At 44.5% G+C, this 15,533-nt stretch overlaps 1 protein-coding gene across 8 annotated transcripts in view; it reads right to left on the bottom strand.

The window, feature by feature from the left end:
* TTC7A (tetratricopeptide repeat domain 7A) overlaps positions 1 to 15,533 on the bottom strand; it is a 260,649-nt gene that overhangs the window by 169,898 nt on the left and 75,218 nt on the right. For 7 of the 8 annotated variants that reach the window (XM_037895864.2, XM_043543798.1, XM_037895865.2 and 4 more), the window contains 3 exons: positions 14,326 to 14,463; positions 13,810 to 13,893; positions 1,118 to 1,222 (listed from right to left, as the gene is read on the bottom strand). In XM_037895864.2, coding sequence (XP_037751792.1) covers positions 1,118 to 1,222; positions 13,810 to 13,893; positions 14,326 to 14,463 — 327 coding nt within the window. The remainder of the gene's footprint in view (positions 1 to 1,117; positions 1,223 to 13,809; positions 13,894 to 14,325; positions 14,464 to 15,533) is intronic. The other variant, XM_043543797.1, reaches the window with a different exon arrangement.

Genomic DNA, 15,533 nt, shown 5'->3' with positions numbered 1-15,533 from the left:
AATTTTTATCTTGAAAACCATCTGATGAGAAAGGGTAAGCAGAATGTTCAGCATAACCTGCTGGCTGTTTGCACTTTGCTTTTTAAAAATCTCTCTTTTAAGTATCAGACATTCAATTTCTGAATTAAAAAAGATTAAAATTTGTGCGTGAATTTTAGTGCTCTGGAAAGGGGTCACACGGATCACCGTGGAGCGAGACACCCTATCACCTGAACAGGCACAGCCTGGGCAGTGGCAGTAGCAGCTTCCCCACATGGTATCCCCCAGGGCCCTCACGCGTGACCTGGAAGGGCCAGCTCTTCAGCAAGATGATACTTCTTGTCTTTTGTCAACTCGTGTCAGACCTTTAAAATTATAGCACAGCTTATTTTGGCATGTGGTTGCCTTTGAAAAACATATATTGCCAGATTCTCAGCTGGTGTAAGTTTATGTCGCTCCGCTGACTTCAATTGAATTATGCTGATTTACACAGCTACGGATCTGGCTCCTAGGGTGAAAAAAAAAAATCAGATTTTCCACTCAACCGAAGCTGATTTTTATGATGTTTTCTTTTATGCCTGTCACCTCTTTTGTTTGATTTAAAATTTCCATCTGTAATCCCTTATTGGCTGCAGGAAGACAGCGGTGGAAAAGCAAGCTCTCATTCCATTAATTAAACCAAGCAGCAAAAGACTGACAGATGTTTCTGCTTTTTAGGATAAACAGAATTTCACGGGCGCGGTCTCCCAGCCCCACTCTGTTTCTGGAGCATGTATATACAAAAGCCTGACACAGGGACTCAAGAACAAAGGACTGAGCTGTCCAGCAGAGCTGTATGACTAATAGACGAGGGGCCCGGTTCACTCTACCCCCACCAGAGCCATTAGAATGTGAACGTTAATGATTTGGATTCTGTTCTGGAAATTAACCTGAACAAGCAGCCCTAGGCTACCCAGGGAAATAATTCCTGATCATCTTGTATTTTTTCTTTGCTCTACTGTGCCAGTGAATCTCATTTCAAAATTTCACTGCTGATATATATTTCACAGGGTTGTTTTTTTTTTTTTTTACTGCACTATGGCACTGGCACTGCGGTACCTAATACATTATGTAAGAAGAATTGCATCAGCTCACTTACCCAGTGCAGTGGCCCAATGCAGACCTTAGCAGCCAGAAGAGGAACCATGGGATCTGCAGGACGCAACTTAGCACACTCTCTGAGCACTGACACAGCATATGCCGACTGGAAGACATGGAAAAAACAGGAGTCTGATTAGACAATGCAATTCAGTGAAATGCACGCAACAGTTACACTAGTCAGCAAAAATTCATGCATCCGCAACAAGTGAGTTGCTTTGCCTTCATCCCCCAGCAAGAAACATATTGTTTTCAAAATGCCAAACAGCCAGACCCAGCAGCAAAAGGTGCAAGAGAACCATTTTCCCAATAAGTCCTATTTTCCCAATAAGTCAAAACACAGGCTTGTACTATTTCTATTCTTCATCTCCCCCTGGAGCCCTGCAGTAATTCACAGTGACTACAGAGACACCTTCTAGAGACCCTGAAAGGAACTTGGGGAGCCTCCCCTTCAGCTAATTAAATCAAGACAAACTGAATCTTGCAGAGGTTTGGGCATCTAAATCAGTCTCTGTCTGGTGGATTTGGGTGGATTTTGTTTTTGTTCGAGTTCAGTAGCAAACGGTAATACCACCAGAGGCCCACAGACCACTGAGTTGACTTGACAAATGTAGCACAATGCACTATTCAGCAGGTGCCAAGAGAGGGCAGGCTGGATATGGTCACTATGCCAGGTAGAAGAATCTGAACTTTAATACAGGTGGTATGAGTAGCATATGTTAGCTCTCACAGTCTCCCTGGGATTAGATTACAATTAATGAATTACATTTAATAAATTTAGCACTTGCACAGCACTTTTCATCTTTAAAGTGCTTTACAAACATTAACTAATCTTCAGAACATGCCTTGAGGTCGGCACACCCATGGCTACCTAGAAATCTCACAGAAATATGGGGACAAAACCCAAAATCTCCTGCTCCAAAAGCACATGTCCTTACCACTCAGTCTAAAATAGAGTCTCTATTAGCAGTCTGAGGCTTATGACACAATTGTGCAGTTCTCATTCCAACAACCTAAAGGCAGTAGTACAACAATAGTAATGTAATACTATCAATAGCCTCATTTTACAGATGAAGGAAGAGAAAGAGGTTAAGGGAATTGTCTAAGGCCAGGAGAGTCAGGTCAGAGCTGGAATTAGAACTAATACATTCCAGACTCCCAGTCCTAGGGCAATACCCAAAATGGCTGGTGTGTTTACAAGAGTTAACAGCTCTCGACATTGTTTTACTTTCGTTTGTATTTGTGGTTTTGAGGCAAGAGTCTTGGAATTACAAAGGCACCTTCTTTCGCTCTCACATGGCTCTGGCCATGGTGTTTGATACAGGGGCCCTCTTTACCCTCCTTGAGTTACAAGTTTTGACATGGTTCACGAAAGGATCATGAGCTGGCATATTCCAAGCCCCTCCTTCTGCCTGTATTCCAGCCACAGCTCTATTACAAGGCAATACACACCTTACCCTAGGGAGCATCAACAGAGGGACACTCCCAACTCCTAGTACCTCAACACGTGAGAGTTTATTCTCAAGACTGGGTTTGCAAAGGGCTGCGTTGTCCACCTTTATTTACAAGGATTACAAATTAATTAAACATGGGTGGGGGAATCTCAACTCTGGTCAAGCAGAGCTCAGATGCAGAGGAAACAGATCCAGTCTGCTTTTAACTGCATTTGTGTAATCAAGAAAGTGAAGTTCTATGTTTGCTGGCAACTGTCTTTTGGGTCAGAAATAAGATGGTTGGTGAGATGTCTAAGCTATGAGTCACACACAAGTCCAGGGAGGTCATGAGTATCGTCCCTTTTTTTTATGGTCAGATGGGTGGGGATCCCATGGGGAAAAGCTGAACCCACTGGTTTAATGTGAATTTTCACCCATCAAAAATACACATTCAATACTTTAGCGGATCAGCTCCATACTTTTCAACTTTGGGTTGTATTAACTGTAACCACCTTGGCACGAAGGGTTTTTTTGTAATGTGGAGATAATAGGTGCATCTCTCAGCACATCATTTTTTTGAGCTCAAGTCCAACATCTGCAAGAATCCACTTTCCTAGAAAGTTTTCCCCATCCCAATTCGTTAGATGCAAACTATTCCCTGTCCAAATATATAAAAGGATCTCTGTCTACTTTTGACAAGGATACTACTCTCACAGCTTCTGTAAAGTCACGTGCAGTGATGGTGAAGAAGTCTGGTAATAGATTGTTTTAAATACAATATTTTTGAAGGGGCCCATACTCATCATTTTATAGAGCTTCAAAGGTGCAGAAACTTTCAATTGTAGAAGCAAGGCAATACACTATGATAAGGATGTGGGGGGCCAGGGGAAACCAGTCAGTTTTCTTCCTCTGATTAAAGTTGTCATGGTTCTGAATCCAACAAAAGACTTCTAATTTAAATGAAAATTCTTCTCCAACTGTTAAACCCAACCCCAATATGGCTAAAAAACCTATTTTCTAATTATGTAATGAAGGTACAGCACCTTTTCAACTATTCTCTGATGATGGACTTCACATGAACAACCTGAAGAGTGATTTACAGTTATATTTCCTTGATTATTTTCCCAAGAGAGTCTAAAGAGAAGAATTCTTTTATCAGTTACAATGGATTCATAGACTCATAGACTTTAAGGTCAGAAGGGACCATTATGATCATCTAGTCTGACCTCCTGCACAATGCAGGCCACAGAATCTCACCCACCCACTCCTGCAATAAACCTCTCACCTATGTCTGAGCTATTGAAGTCTTCAAATTGTGATTTAAAGACTTCAAGGTGCAGATAATCCTCCAGCAACTGACCCATGCCCCATGCTACAGAGGATTCCTTCAGTTCCATGCAACTAAATTGATGGTGCTGCCTAAAAGTCTTTGTTCTTTGGCTCACTTTTGTCTTTTTACACCTCAATCTGTTCCTAACCTCTCCTCTTCCACAGCAAAACAACAAAACAAATATTTGAGAGACAAAAATAAATTCACTAAATGTTTAGGAGGATAATGAAACCATGAAAGGTAATCAGCAGGAGTTTCTAAAGTGCAAATATTGCCAAGCAAACTTTTTTGCCCTCTTGGATAGAATTATACCACTAACAGGTTAAGGGAATGCAGCAGATGTAACATTTCGAATTCAGCACAGCATTTGCTCTCCTCTCGCCCAGGTACCAGGAAGCTCTTCTTCGGTACTTTTTATATTCCAGCTATGGTGGGAAAGGTTTCTCAAAAAGGTGAGTTTTGCAGCATGCTCTAAAAGTGCTCATACTTTGGTTTAGATGAAATTCCTCTGGTCGTTGGTTCCGCAGCGGTGCCCCTCAATTGAAAATGCTTTAACACCTTGGGGCTTGTAAGCTGCCTTGCCCCAGAGGAGCACAGCTGTCTTGGTGGGTCATGCATCAAAATGCAGTCACTAACGTGGCTGGATCCTGACCTGTTGATAATGGCTTTGAAGTTCAGAACCAAGCTCTTGAATTGGCAATGGAAGCAGACGGAGAGCCGATGATGGGTGCAGAGTACAACTTATGGAAATCTGTCCTATTGAAGGGGTGAGCGGTCACATTTTCCACAAACGAGAACCTCTGCATTGCTTTCACCTTCAACCTGGCCCAGATACAGTGAGTTACAGTAATCCAGCTTGGAGGTGATAAGTGCATGGGTCTCTGTGGCTGGATCCTTGTCTGGGAGGACTGGGAAGTCTCCCAGCCAGCTGGAAGTAGATGATGTCATTGTTCACTACTGAAAATAATAATGCACAGCTCTTATATAGCACTTTTCACCAGTAGATCTCAAAGCACTTTACAAAGGGAGGTAAGTATCATTATCCCTATTTTACAGAGAGGGAAACTGAAGCACAGCACAAAAAATGATACTACATGTCTATCCAGGGTTAGCGATCAGTCAAGCAGGATACTGAGACTTCACACTACTTTCATTAAAGGGAGGGCAGTTCAGTGGCCCAGCTAGTTCTTCAAAAGAGTTTCCCCCTCCTGATTGGTACAATTCCGGTCTTGTCTACCCTGGATGGAGAACAACCCTGAAATGGCAGGGAAATGGACTAGTTCAGTCATTCTCAAGCTTTTCCATAGCAGGATCTCACTTTCCATGGGACCCCCAACCCATCTAGCTGGGATTCAGCTGGACCCATTCCCATTTAGCAACACATGAAGGGCATGGTGGTTGCAACTCCTGATGTCCATTCGTGACATCCCATGGGGTCATGAACCAGAGGAGGAGAATCCCCAGATTACTTGAACTCCTCAGGTCTTTCCATCTAACTTGCATGATTCTGTGAATCCCAAGTGTGCACATCACTACATTAGCTTTTGGCTCTTAACCTATGACTTTAATTTTGCCCCTCTTCTGTTGCCCCTGCATCTAGCTAGTTAAGAAGTTACAGGCTGTGACGCTGTATGGAATATGTGGGACACTTTGTGATATTATTGATACCAGTGTTACAAAAACTGCAAGGAATCTGAGCAGATAGGCTATGTGGCGTATCTGTAAAAATGTTATAATTTGTTGAGTTTCAGAGTAGCAACCGTGTCAGTCTGTATTCGCAAAAAGATAATTTGTCAAGTATGATCATCTTGTTTATGTGTTTGTATCACCTTTGTATTGTAAATTATAAGTATGTACAGTATATCTGTATTTCCAAACTTGTGCTGTGTTTCTGGGTGACACCCAGACAGATTGGCATCAGCAGTAGGCCTGCTTGATAGCCCATCAAGGATCAGCAAGCCATGCTTATGAACAGAACTCTAAAGCCTTTCTATGACATGTGCTGTAAAGCTTGTGTCTGGGGACACCAGAAGTACAAGCCACATGGCAAAAGAAGATAAAAGTCAGTTGCATCATCTCCATTTTGTCTTCAATCCTGCTTCTTGTCTTCAGTCCTGCTTCCCACCTCTGTAGTAACTTTTCTACAAACTGAAGCTCTGAACAAAGGACTGAATGACCCATCCAAGCTGTGAATGTGTTCCAGAGGTACTTTCAAGCCAGCAAACTCACCAATATTGCTAAGAACCCGATATATGGACTTTGAAGTCTTTGTATGTATGTGACTGCTTTACCATTGAACAACTCTCTTCTTGTTCTTTCTTCTTTATAATAAACCTTTAGTTTTAGTTACTAAAGGATTGGCTGGCAACGTGGTATTTTGGGTAAGATCCAACCTAATACTGACTGGGCAATGCGGCTGGCCCTTTGGGTTCAGAAGAACATTTTGTATAGAGAGCAGAGTTTTAAAATAATTTCTCACTATACTGGACTTAAGTGCTCATCGGAAGCCAGAGAACTGGAATGCAAGAAGGGGGCTGTGTATTTCCTTCTCTGTCTCCCCCCCCCCTTTTTTTTTTTTTTTTTGCTTCTTGATAACCAGTGTGGGGATCAGAAGCAGAGTTTGTGACTGGTTGGGGAGTTTAACTTCACTGTTACTCCCAAGACTGGTGGGTATCTACTCTCCTTTTTGCAGCCTGCCCTGACCCTGGCATTTCCAATGAGGGCTGCCCAAGGCACACTGGGTCACACAGGCAATCAGCTTCAACATTCATCATTAAAATAATTGCCAAACCCCTCCACCCCCTTTCTGTGATTAGTTTTTAACATAAATATGCTCTCACTAATTATGAGCAAATATCTTCATGTACACTGCCATCAGGAAAATAGCTATGTCTGAATTTAGGAATGGTTTCTTGCTTTATATATATCCCCCCACCTGCCCCTCCCAAACACATACACATATCCTCTGTTTCATTTTCAGGAATATTTGGAAATTTCCATTTGCTTACTGTCTTAAACACACTCACACAAATCTCTCTTGTCCTGTGCCCCCTTACCCCAATCAAAAGAAACCAAACTATTGACTGTCCCCTAGATGGCTGACCTTTGTAACAGGATCTTTAACCAATGAATGTTCAATATTTTAACTTTCATTCCCCAGTGATACTATTTAAGGAGCCATCTGAGGCCTTTGCTGTTCCCAAGGCTCCTGACTGCAATGCAAAGACAAACGTGCTTTTTTTAATGCTGGTTACCTAGCAACCAGCTTAAGCTTTTGCAAGGAAACCAGCAGAAGGAGTAACCTAAATCACAAAATTCATCTGCTCTTGCTGCAGAATTATGTATCAGATATATTTATATCTTTCTTTCTAACCTTCTAGAAGGCTTTATCTCGGCATTATAGGCATGTCTTTGAGTCAAACGTAAGGCTCTTGATAAAGATGTTTGCTTTTGTTGCATTGTTTTTAAATAAGACTAAAGTGTTCCTGTTTCTGGTTGGAACATGGATGGAAAAAGCTTAAAACGTTAAGACGTCATTAACTACTCATTACTTGGCTGTGGATATTACAGATCAACAAACCCATATATTTCTCATTGGATCACAGTGAGCAGCTCATCTCTGTGCAAAACTGACTTCAAGGGAAGCAACTGAAATCAAAACTAAATGCTGACAGCGCAGCGCTGAGCAGCCCCACGCTACAAGCAAACATTAACCAATGCTTAGCCAGCAGTGGATACAGAACCCATGGCTCTGGGAACAGTGAGCTTCCCTTCCCCAAGCAGAACTGCTGAGTGCCGGAGATGCTGACAAGAATGTAACGATTATTATTTGTATTGCACCAACACCCCCTGAAAGCATTATGTTGCTAATAACATTTCAGGTGTCAGAGCATGGCTTCCTCCTCCTCCCTCTGTTACCCATGCACAATGGCAGGAAGGTTAAGAGCTGTTTTTCTGTAGTGCCGTCTGTGGTTTAAGCCCCTCTCGCCATTCTGCATAGCTTACACAGCAATGTCCCTAGCACCTGCCAAGGCAGGGGAAGCAGGAATGATGTAACTGCTCCCAAACTCATGCAATCGCTGCCCTTGCTGCAAGTGCCACGACAGCTGTCTGCTCTAGATGTACAGGAGCATACTGGGCGCTCCATGAACTTGGAGGCAAGCGCTGTGGGTGCCCTATGGGCTCTAATGTTTGGTAGGTCAAACGCACTTGGGTAAGTGCCTCCAACATCCCATGCCTCCGAAGGTAACTTCTCCCTCACTGTCCTTTCAACTGCCATGGGGCCTACCCCATCCGCACAACCTATCTCCCCTCCTCCAGTGCAAGGGTGAGAAAAGCAGCCAATTCACGCTTCAGCAGATACATCACACAGCCCTTCCACCACATTCTCCCCTGCCTCAAATACATTTCAAAACCAATAATGGAGCTTTGGTTTCTCTCAACCTTTTTTTCAACATAAACATTTATTTTTTAAAAAAATTTTAATTAAATAATGCTCCCATGCACTGTATAAGGAGAAATGCCTTGCCATCTGCCTGACACAGGAGACCATCACTACATTAAAGTAAGCTTAATTAACTATCCGGGTACCCAGTGCTTTTTGTAAGGGTGGTTTTTATTACTGTTTAAGGCTAAAGAAAGAAACAATTTTGTAGCTGTCCATAAATAGCTACATTTCCGATCCAGATAGGGAAACCTACCCATTGGCATGAAGGCCAAAACCATGCGTCCTGAGAGAAGGACTGTGAGAAGACAGTGGACAATAATGTCGAATACTGCCCAAAGCAGGTGAGTGTGTTGAGCAGGCACCTTTACCATTTCATCTCTACAGAGAACAGGTCGCCACAGTTTTGGGGCATAAGAGATTCGTTAAAGGAACGGTTCGGCCCTATGATGTGTTGAGCATCCTCCACTGACAAGGAATTCAGGACCCAGAGCATCTCGTAGGACTGGAGCCTAGAAAGGCAGGAATATGAGAGGGGAACACGTAACAGGCAGCTAGCCTGCAGCCAGTGCAATGCGTGCAGCCGCTAGAGGCCCCAATTTACATCCCGTGTGCTTGTAATAAATCACATAGGCACCCAAGTTTGAAAACTTTGGCCCAAGAGAAGTGCCCTAGTTAGCAGAGGTGTCAGACATGAGTAACTTGCACCAACTCCAGTGGACGATGCTTGGCTGGGGAGGGGTCAAAAAGAGAAGTGGACTACCCCAAACTGCCAAACGGGGTCTATGCAAACCTCCTTGACACTCCCGCCAAAACTGGCCCTTCTTCCCTCACTCTGCTCCCCTGACAGAGGTCCCCATTTTACACTTTGTAAGTCTTGTCATGCTAAGTCAACCATGTTCAGCCTAATAACCCATGCTGTGCCCTGGCAGTGCAGAAAACCTGTAAAGCTGGCTTACTGGGTTTTCTGAAGGTTCTCTCAGGCAACATAGGGCTGATGTAGTGGCTACCATACCACTTTCCACTCTCAGAAATCCCCCATCCCTGGTGTAAAGGGCATGACTGGGGAGCCACCACATCCAGCCAATCTCTGGCTGCCATATCAGCACATTGTGCGATGTTAACATCAGGTGCATCTTAGAGCAGCTCCAAGTTGTGCCTTAGGACTAACCTGGAACCCCGCATCTCCAAGATTGGGGAGGGGTTTCCATAAAATTGATTCAAAAACACTTTCATCTCTGTCCAGAGCTTCATGAGGTGCAAAAGGGTCCTTCCCAGTGACCTGGCATTATAGCAACAGATGCACTCAGAATGCCCAGACAGATAGATAGAAAGGTGTAGTTTAAAACTTTGAATACATAGGCTTGGAAGTTTCACACTGTATTTTTCTCAATCAAATCAAAGGTAATTCTTTTGTTTGGAAAACACACCTCATTGCACACTTGTACTACGATGGCTAAAAATACCTTTCTAGAAATCACACTGGCCATGGAATAAATTTTCTTCCAAAAAGGTCCAGTTTCCTTGTGTCCTTATTTTCAGGTGTGGCGCTCGCCTGACCCTGCCTATCTCGTTCGTTGGCCACAGTGACTATAAGAGTCCTGGGGGGGGTGGGTGGGAGTACTCGTAGCCCTTGGCCAGGATGTAGTACTTCTTTTCTACCCTGTTCAAAGCTGGGGGCAGGGAGAACGGGGTCTGCCAGAGGGCCTCAACTACCTTCAGAACCTCATCGTGTACCAGGCATGCCATCCTAGATGGCGCCACTGCACCCAGGATATCAAGGAGGCTGCCAGACGGTTCAGTAAATTCCTCTGCCTCTAACCCCAAATTCAAGGCCACCCTCTTCAAGAGGTCCTCATATGCCCATCCAGAGGGAGTGGGTGGGCAGGCCTAGTGACCACCTCGTCCAGGGACAATGGCAACACTGGGCAGGGGACAGGTAACCCTTCCTCTATTGTGGAGGCTTCCCCTTGAGTCGAAGCCTATACCTCAGTATCTGCTTCGGAACCCTAATCTGATTCCAGTACCGAGACACGGGGTGCCGCGGTCCACTTCCCTGATGTGGTGAAGGAAGACCGCTGAGAATACGGTCTCGGCATTATAGGGAGCCCCTATTAGTTCCAGTGCGGCCATTTGAGTGGCCATTGCCCGTGCGGCCAGGCGCCCACTGCAGGGCCGATCAGTGCCTTCGCAGAACTGCAATCCGACTCCGAGGAGGCCTCCTCTCTCGGAGACCAAACTGGCGCTGATGGTGCCTCTCGCTGTTGGCTCAGATGCTGTGCCGAGCAGTGGTGCAGAGAAGGTGACCGCTGGTGGGGGTCTGAAAAGCAGTGTTGTGTTAGAGACTGGAGTTGAGTCGGTGGTGAGACATGTGAAGACAGAAACCAAGGCGATGGAGATCGGGAACGGGGTGTCAGAGAACGGCAGTGCAGTGACTGGTGCCAGAGGCTGACAGTACCAGGGAGATCTGGACTGATGCCAAGTGGTCTGTGATCCTTGTCTCGGTGCTGGGGACTGGGAACGCAGGCTTGGGGACTGGAGCTGCAGAGTAGGAGACCGTGGGTGCAGTGCCAAAAACTGGGGCCATGGCGTTGTGGAGCAGTGCCAGGACTCCAGAGAGCGGTAATGCCCAAGTAGCCATTGGGGTGGACCCATGGGTGGTTTACCCTTGGGAGGCGGGGCCTTTACTGGTTCCGCCAGTGGGGGATGGTCCCTCAGAGAAGATGGCATTGGTAGAGCCATCAGGTCCCTGACTGCTTGGAAGGCCTCCGGTGTGGAGGGCACCATAAGGTGCATGGGACCACTGCCGCTCCCTGGAGTCAGAGGTGTTTCCCGTACCAGTCTCAAAGCCCTGAGCAGAGAAGCTTCACCTTGCAGTCCTGTCAGAGGCAGATGGTCCAAGCTGGGTCCTTTGCCTGCCACCCCTTTCCCATCTTTTTATGAGGCCAGTGAGTGTCCATGGTCAGTGAGCTGCTTTCTGTGGTGCTTTTGCAGCACCAGTCATGGTGAGCAGTGCCGAGAGGAAACTAGTGGCGGCGGGGCGCTCCTTTCTGAGGCTGAGGTACTTGGTGCCGAGTCGGGGCAGGAGGGTTCTGAGGCCCATCTGAAAGCTGCCTCTAACAGAAGGGCATTGAGATGAAGGTCTCTATCCTTTGGAGTGCATGACGTACAGTCCTTACAGATTTTGCACTTCTCTTTAATGTGCGATTCCCCCAGACACCTTAGACAGCTTGAGTGGGGGTCGCTGACAGGCATAGGTCTATGGCAGATGGCACATGGTTTGAAAACCAGGGACCGGAGCATGCCCTGTCCTGGGGACAAAGTCCCTAGGGGGACTGCTAACTATCTAGACTAACTACTTATCTAACTATACTTAATGAACTATATACAACTATGAAGTCAAATCACTAAGAGCACTTTGCAAACTGTAAAGGGAGAAAGGCGTTCCTGCGACCCTCATGGACAGTCAGAAGGAACTGAGAGGGCGCAGTGCCAGTGGCGCCTCATATACTGGAGCATAAGCGTGAGGCTCCAGCGGGCGCCAGATCCGACCCTACAGATACCACTAAGGGAAAAATCTCTGGCAGCCGTGCAGGTGGGTGCGCACACACCTAGCATGGAATTGACGTGAGCAAGCACTCGAAGAACCACTGATTTGCCCAATGTGAATATCCTACAGAGCAGTGTTCCCATCTTTGTGAAGAAGAGGAGCACAAATAAAATAATGCATAAATACTACAGCATTTATATAGTAAACAAGCATACCTTACTGACCTAATGATCAGACTGATACACCTGTGAAAAACAACATACTCCACTTGGCTAATTTGTTAGCTAGCAGATGGAAGGAATGGCTGGAATTTTGACTCTCAAGTATCCCTTGACTTGGTGAAGGAGGAAATGTGAAGTGCAAGTTAACACAAGCAGAACATAGTGTAAATAGAGAGCAAGACTGGATTTGACACCACTTTTACACAGGACAGATTTTGCAATGTAATATTGAAGGTTTCAAGATTTGCAGGTCAATAAAAGAGTATACTGATCTGGGTTCCCATGACACCAAAGATTTATGAGTCTGATTTCCAATGCTGCAGGAAAAATTCCATCTTAGGATGTGGGATCTCATGTCTTGGTAATGTGGTCAGAACTAGCTGTGGCTGAGGTGAAAACAGATCTCTTACCTCTGAAAGCTCAAGTGTATTCTGCATTCTGTGGTCTACACCGACCACACTGCTCATCATCCCTCCCTGCTACATTTGAGTGGTTACATTCAAATGAACTCTGTTCTACACAAGCTGCAAAGCTGTATAAAAATGTATGCCACATCTCCTATTAGAAAGATGACGCATTGCAGAGCATACGACAGGAATCCTCTAGGAATACTTCAGGACTAGAAATGGAATACTGCACAGATGGGACTGTTAGGTAAGGGAACTCCCTCTGCTCCATATAAGGTTCAGAGTATTTAGAGCTCTTACATCAATTTATCAGGCCACTTCACTTCCTGAACATTTAAAGTCTAGGCAATAGGATAGGATGTCCTTTGATTTCAATTATTTACATACATTTATACTGAGGCAAGTGTGAGTTTTACTGCTTTTTAAATTTCTTTTTAATACTGAATGTGTAATATCTAAAGGATACCAGAAGAGGTACATAAGCAAATATGTAACATGAAGAGAAGGACAGAGTTCTCAATTAAATTGTTAATGGCAATAGATTAGCACCCTATTTATTGTTAAGAGTTTCACCTTGGGGTCTTCTGTGTCCCTGTAAGAGCCCTGTGGACATGCTCACTGTGTTTCTAAATTGGCTTTTGCATCTCCTTCCTTCACCTTTCTTCCGCTGGATCATCACAACCACAGTCTTGTCTGCTTCAGAGGAGTAGGCAATGCTCCCTTGGAAGCAGGCAAAGCCACTCCTTATTCCGACAGAGTGGTTGTGGATTTGGGGATTTGCAAGGGCACATTGGCCAGTTAAGTGCCAGTTCAATTGAAAGTCAAGGGGGACTGGGTACCTAATTCCCATTTATGCCTTTGAAAAAATCTTCCCCCAAACCTGCGCCTTTCACAGGACAGTGCAGGGTGTTGGCACAACAGCACTAGCCTTATTGTTTAATTGACCAGCAGTTTATGGCTTGTTTATGAATTGATACATTGTATGAATCTTTTCTGTGTGTGCAATGATTTTCAAAGCCCCTAAAGGATTTAGGAGCAAGCATCCCCTTGAAAATCCCCACCTCAGCGCCTAACTGCTCTTGTATATTGCACGCTTTATGGCTGGTCTAATATTTTCTTTCTGCTTTTAATGTACAAATATATTTAATATACAAGTTAATGAGATGGTCCACATAGTCCCCAAAAATCCTACTGTGACAGGGAGCTCTAACTTTTCACATAGGCTGTACACAGTCATTAACTCATATAAAATATGTGATTCTGTACATCCCACAGATGAAAAACATGCTTCTCTGATTTAGGCCTTACCTTCCCGCAAGCCACCATGGAAAGGGCCAGCTGGTACCAGAGATGGAATTCACCAAATGCAAACTTCATTGCTCGCTCCAGACACTGAAAAATAAACATTGGGAGAAATATCAGAGATGCATTTTTCTCCCTGTGTCAAGGCTGCTGCTCAGACAGCTCAGTAGCCAAGTAAGGACTTGCACAAATGGACAATCTGAAATGGCCAGAAGTGATCTTTTATGGCATTTTTCCCCTTTCCAATTTCCCTCCTAAGTTAATGGGTACTGCAGGTGCTCAGCACCTCTGAAAATCAGGCCCATTTTATTTAAGTGCCTATGAATGGCTTTAGGAGCCTAGTTTGGGCACTCAGACTTGTATATTTTTTACCTAAACTGACACAGACTTGAAGCTGTTTCTAAAAATTTTCAACTACTGTCTTTCCTGCTCACTCCCACCACCAACATTCAACAATTATTTTTCAAAGGACAGTGTTTGTTTGCAAGAATTAAGCTGATGTCTCAGTAAAAGATCAGGTACCTCAGAAAGCATGACATACTGCCCTCTTCTGCCCAGCGTGATACTCAGAAGGTCATACACTGCAGAAGCATCCTGGAGGCTGACAGCTCGATCATCCTTCTGGTCAGGGGCACGGCTAATTACTGCATCTCTGTTCGCCTGGTCACAAACACAAATAAGAAATCTGACCTGATGACAGCGAATTGAGAGCACCAAGCCGAATGCAGAAGGGTATCTGTTTGTCATTGACTGTGTTTACCCATTATCACTCCATGTCAAAACAAGCAGTAGATCTACCTCCCCATTTATCTGCATGAGGCTAATTCAGGATGGCATACATATGAAAGGAAATTCTGGAAACAGCTCATCACCATTAACTTGCAGAATCATGGAAATTACAGATGGAAATGAGCTACTGGGCCAGAATTTCCAGGAGTCAGAATCCCAGGGCCCCATATAAATTGTGTGCCTAATTATTTCAATTGCCTGCACCTGTGGCGATTGCACCTACATTGCTGTATATTCCCCCAGGCTTCCGATAGTTTATTACTTCCCAATGGTAGGTATTTCTTTTAATCCTTTCTGCTGTTCACTTTTTATTAGTTAATTTGGGCATGTTGCCCTAATAATTGGATTTGTCTGTCATCATGTTAATGCATGCAGAGGCCTTTGCAATGTCATGCCAATAAGATTTTTTAAAAACATAATTTGTACAGATAATAATTTATTATACATAACTCATAATTCATTGCAATACACTGAAAATTCAATTTAAATAGAACCTACCTTTTAACTTCTGACAAGATAAGGACAGTCCAGTAACTCACTAGGAATATTCTGAGCTGCCATGCAAGGGACTCAGGTTTGACTCCAACGTCTACACTGGCAACTGAACGACAAAACTTTTGTCTTTCAGAGGTGTTAAAAAAACACCCTCCCAAGAGACAGAAGTTTTGCGATGACAAGTGCCGGTGTGAACAGCTCTTTGTCGACAGGAGCGCTCTCCTGCCGACAATGCTGATGTCGGGGTGGAAGTTTTTTGTCAGCAGGAGAGCCGACAAACAGCAACTACACTGCATGCCCTTTAGTGACTTGGCTGTAGTGACCCAGCCCTGTTGCTAAAAGCTGCACAGTGTAGACACACTTAAGACAAAGGATAAAATCCTGACCCCACTGCGACTTCAGTGGGGCTATGATTTCACCCAAAGCATCCAGCCCCTGAGGGTATG

This window comes from Chelonia mydas, chromosome 3 (genome assembly GCF_015237465.2).
Source record: "Chelonia mydas isolate rCheMyd1 chromosome 3, rCheMyd1.pri.v2, whole genome shotgun sequence".
Taxonomy (NCBI): domain Eukaryota; kingdom Metazoa; phylum Chordata; order Testudines; family Cheloniidae; genus Chelonia; species Chelonia mydas.
This window is presented reverse-complemented; position numbering and strand designations above follow the sequence as displayed.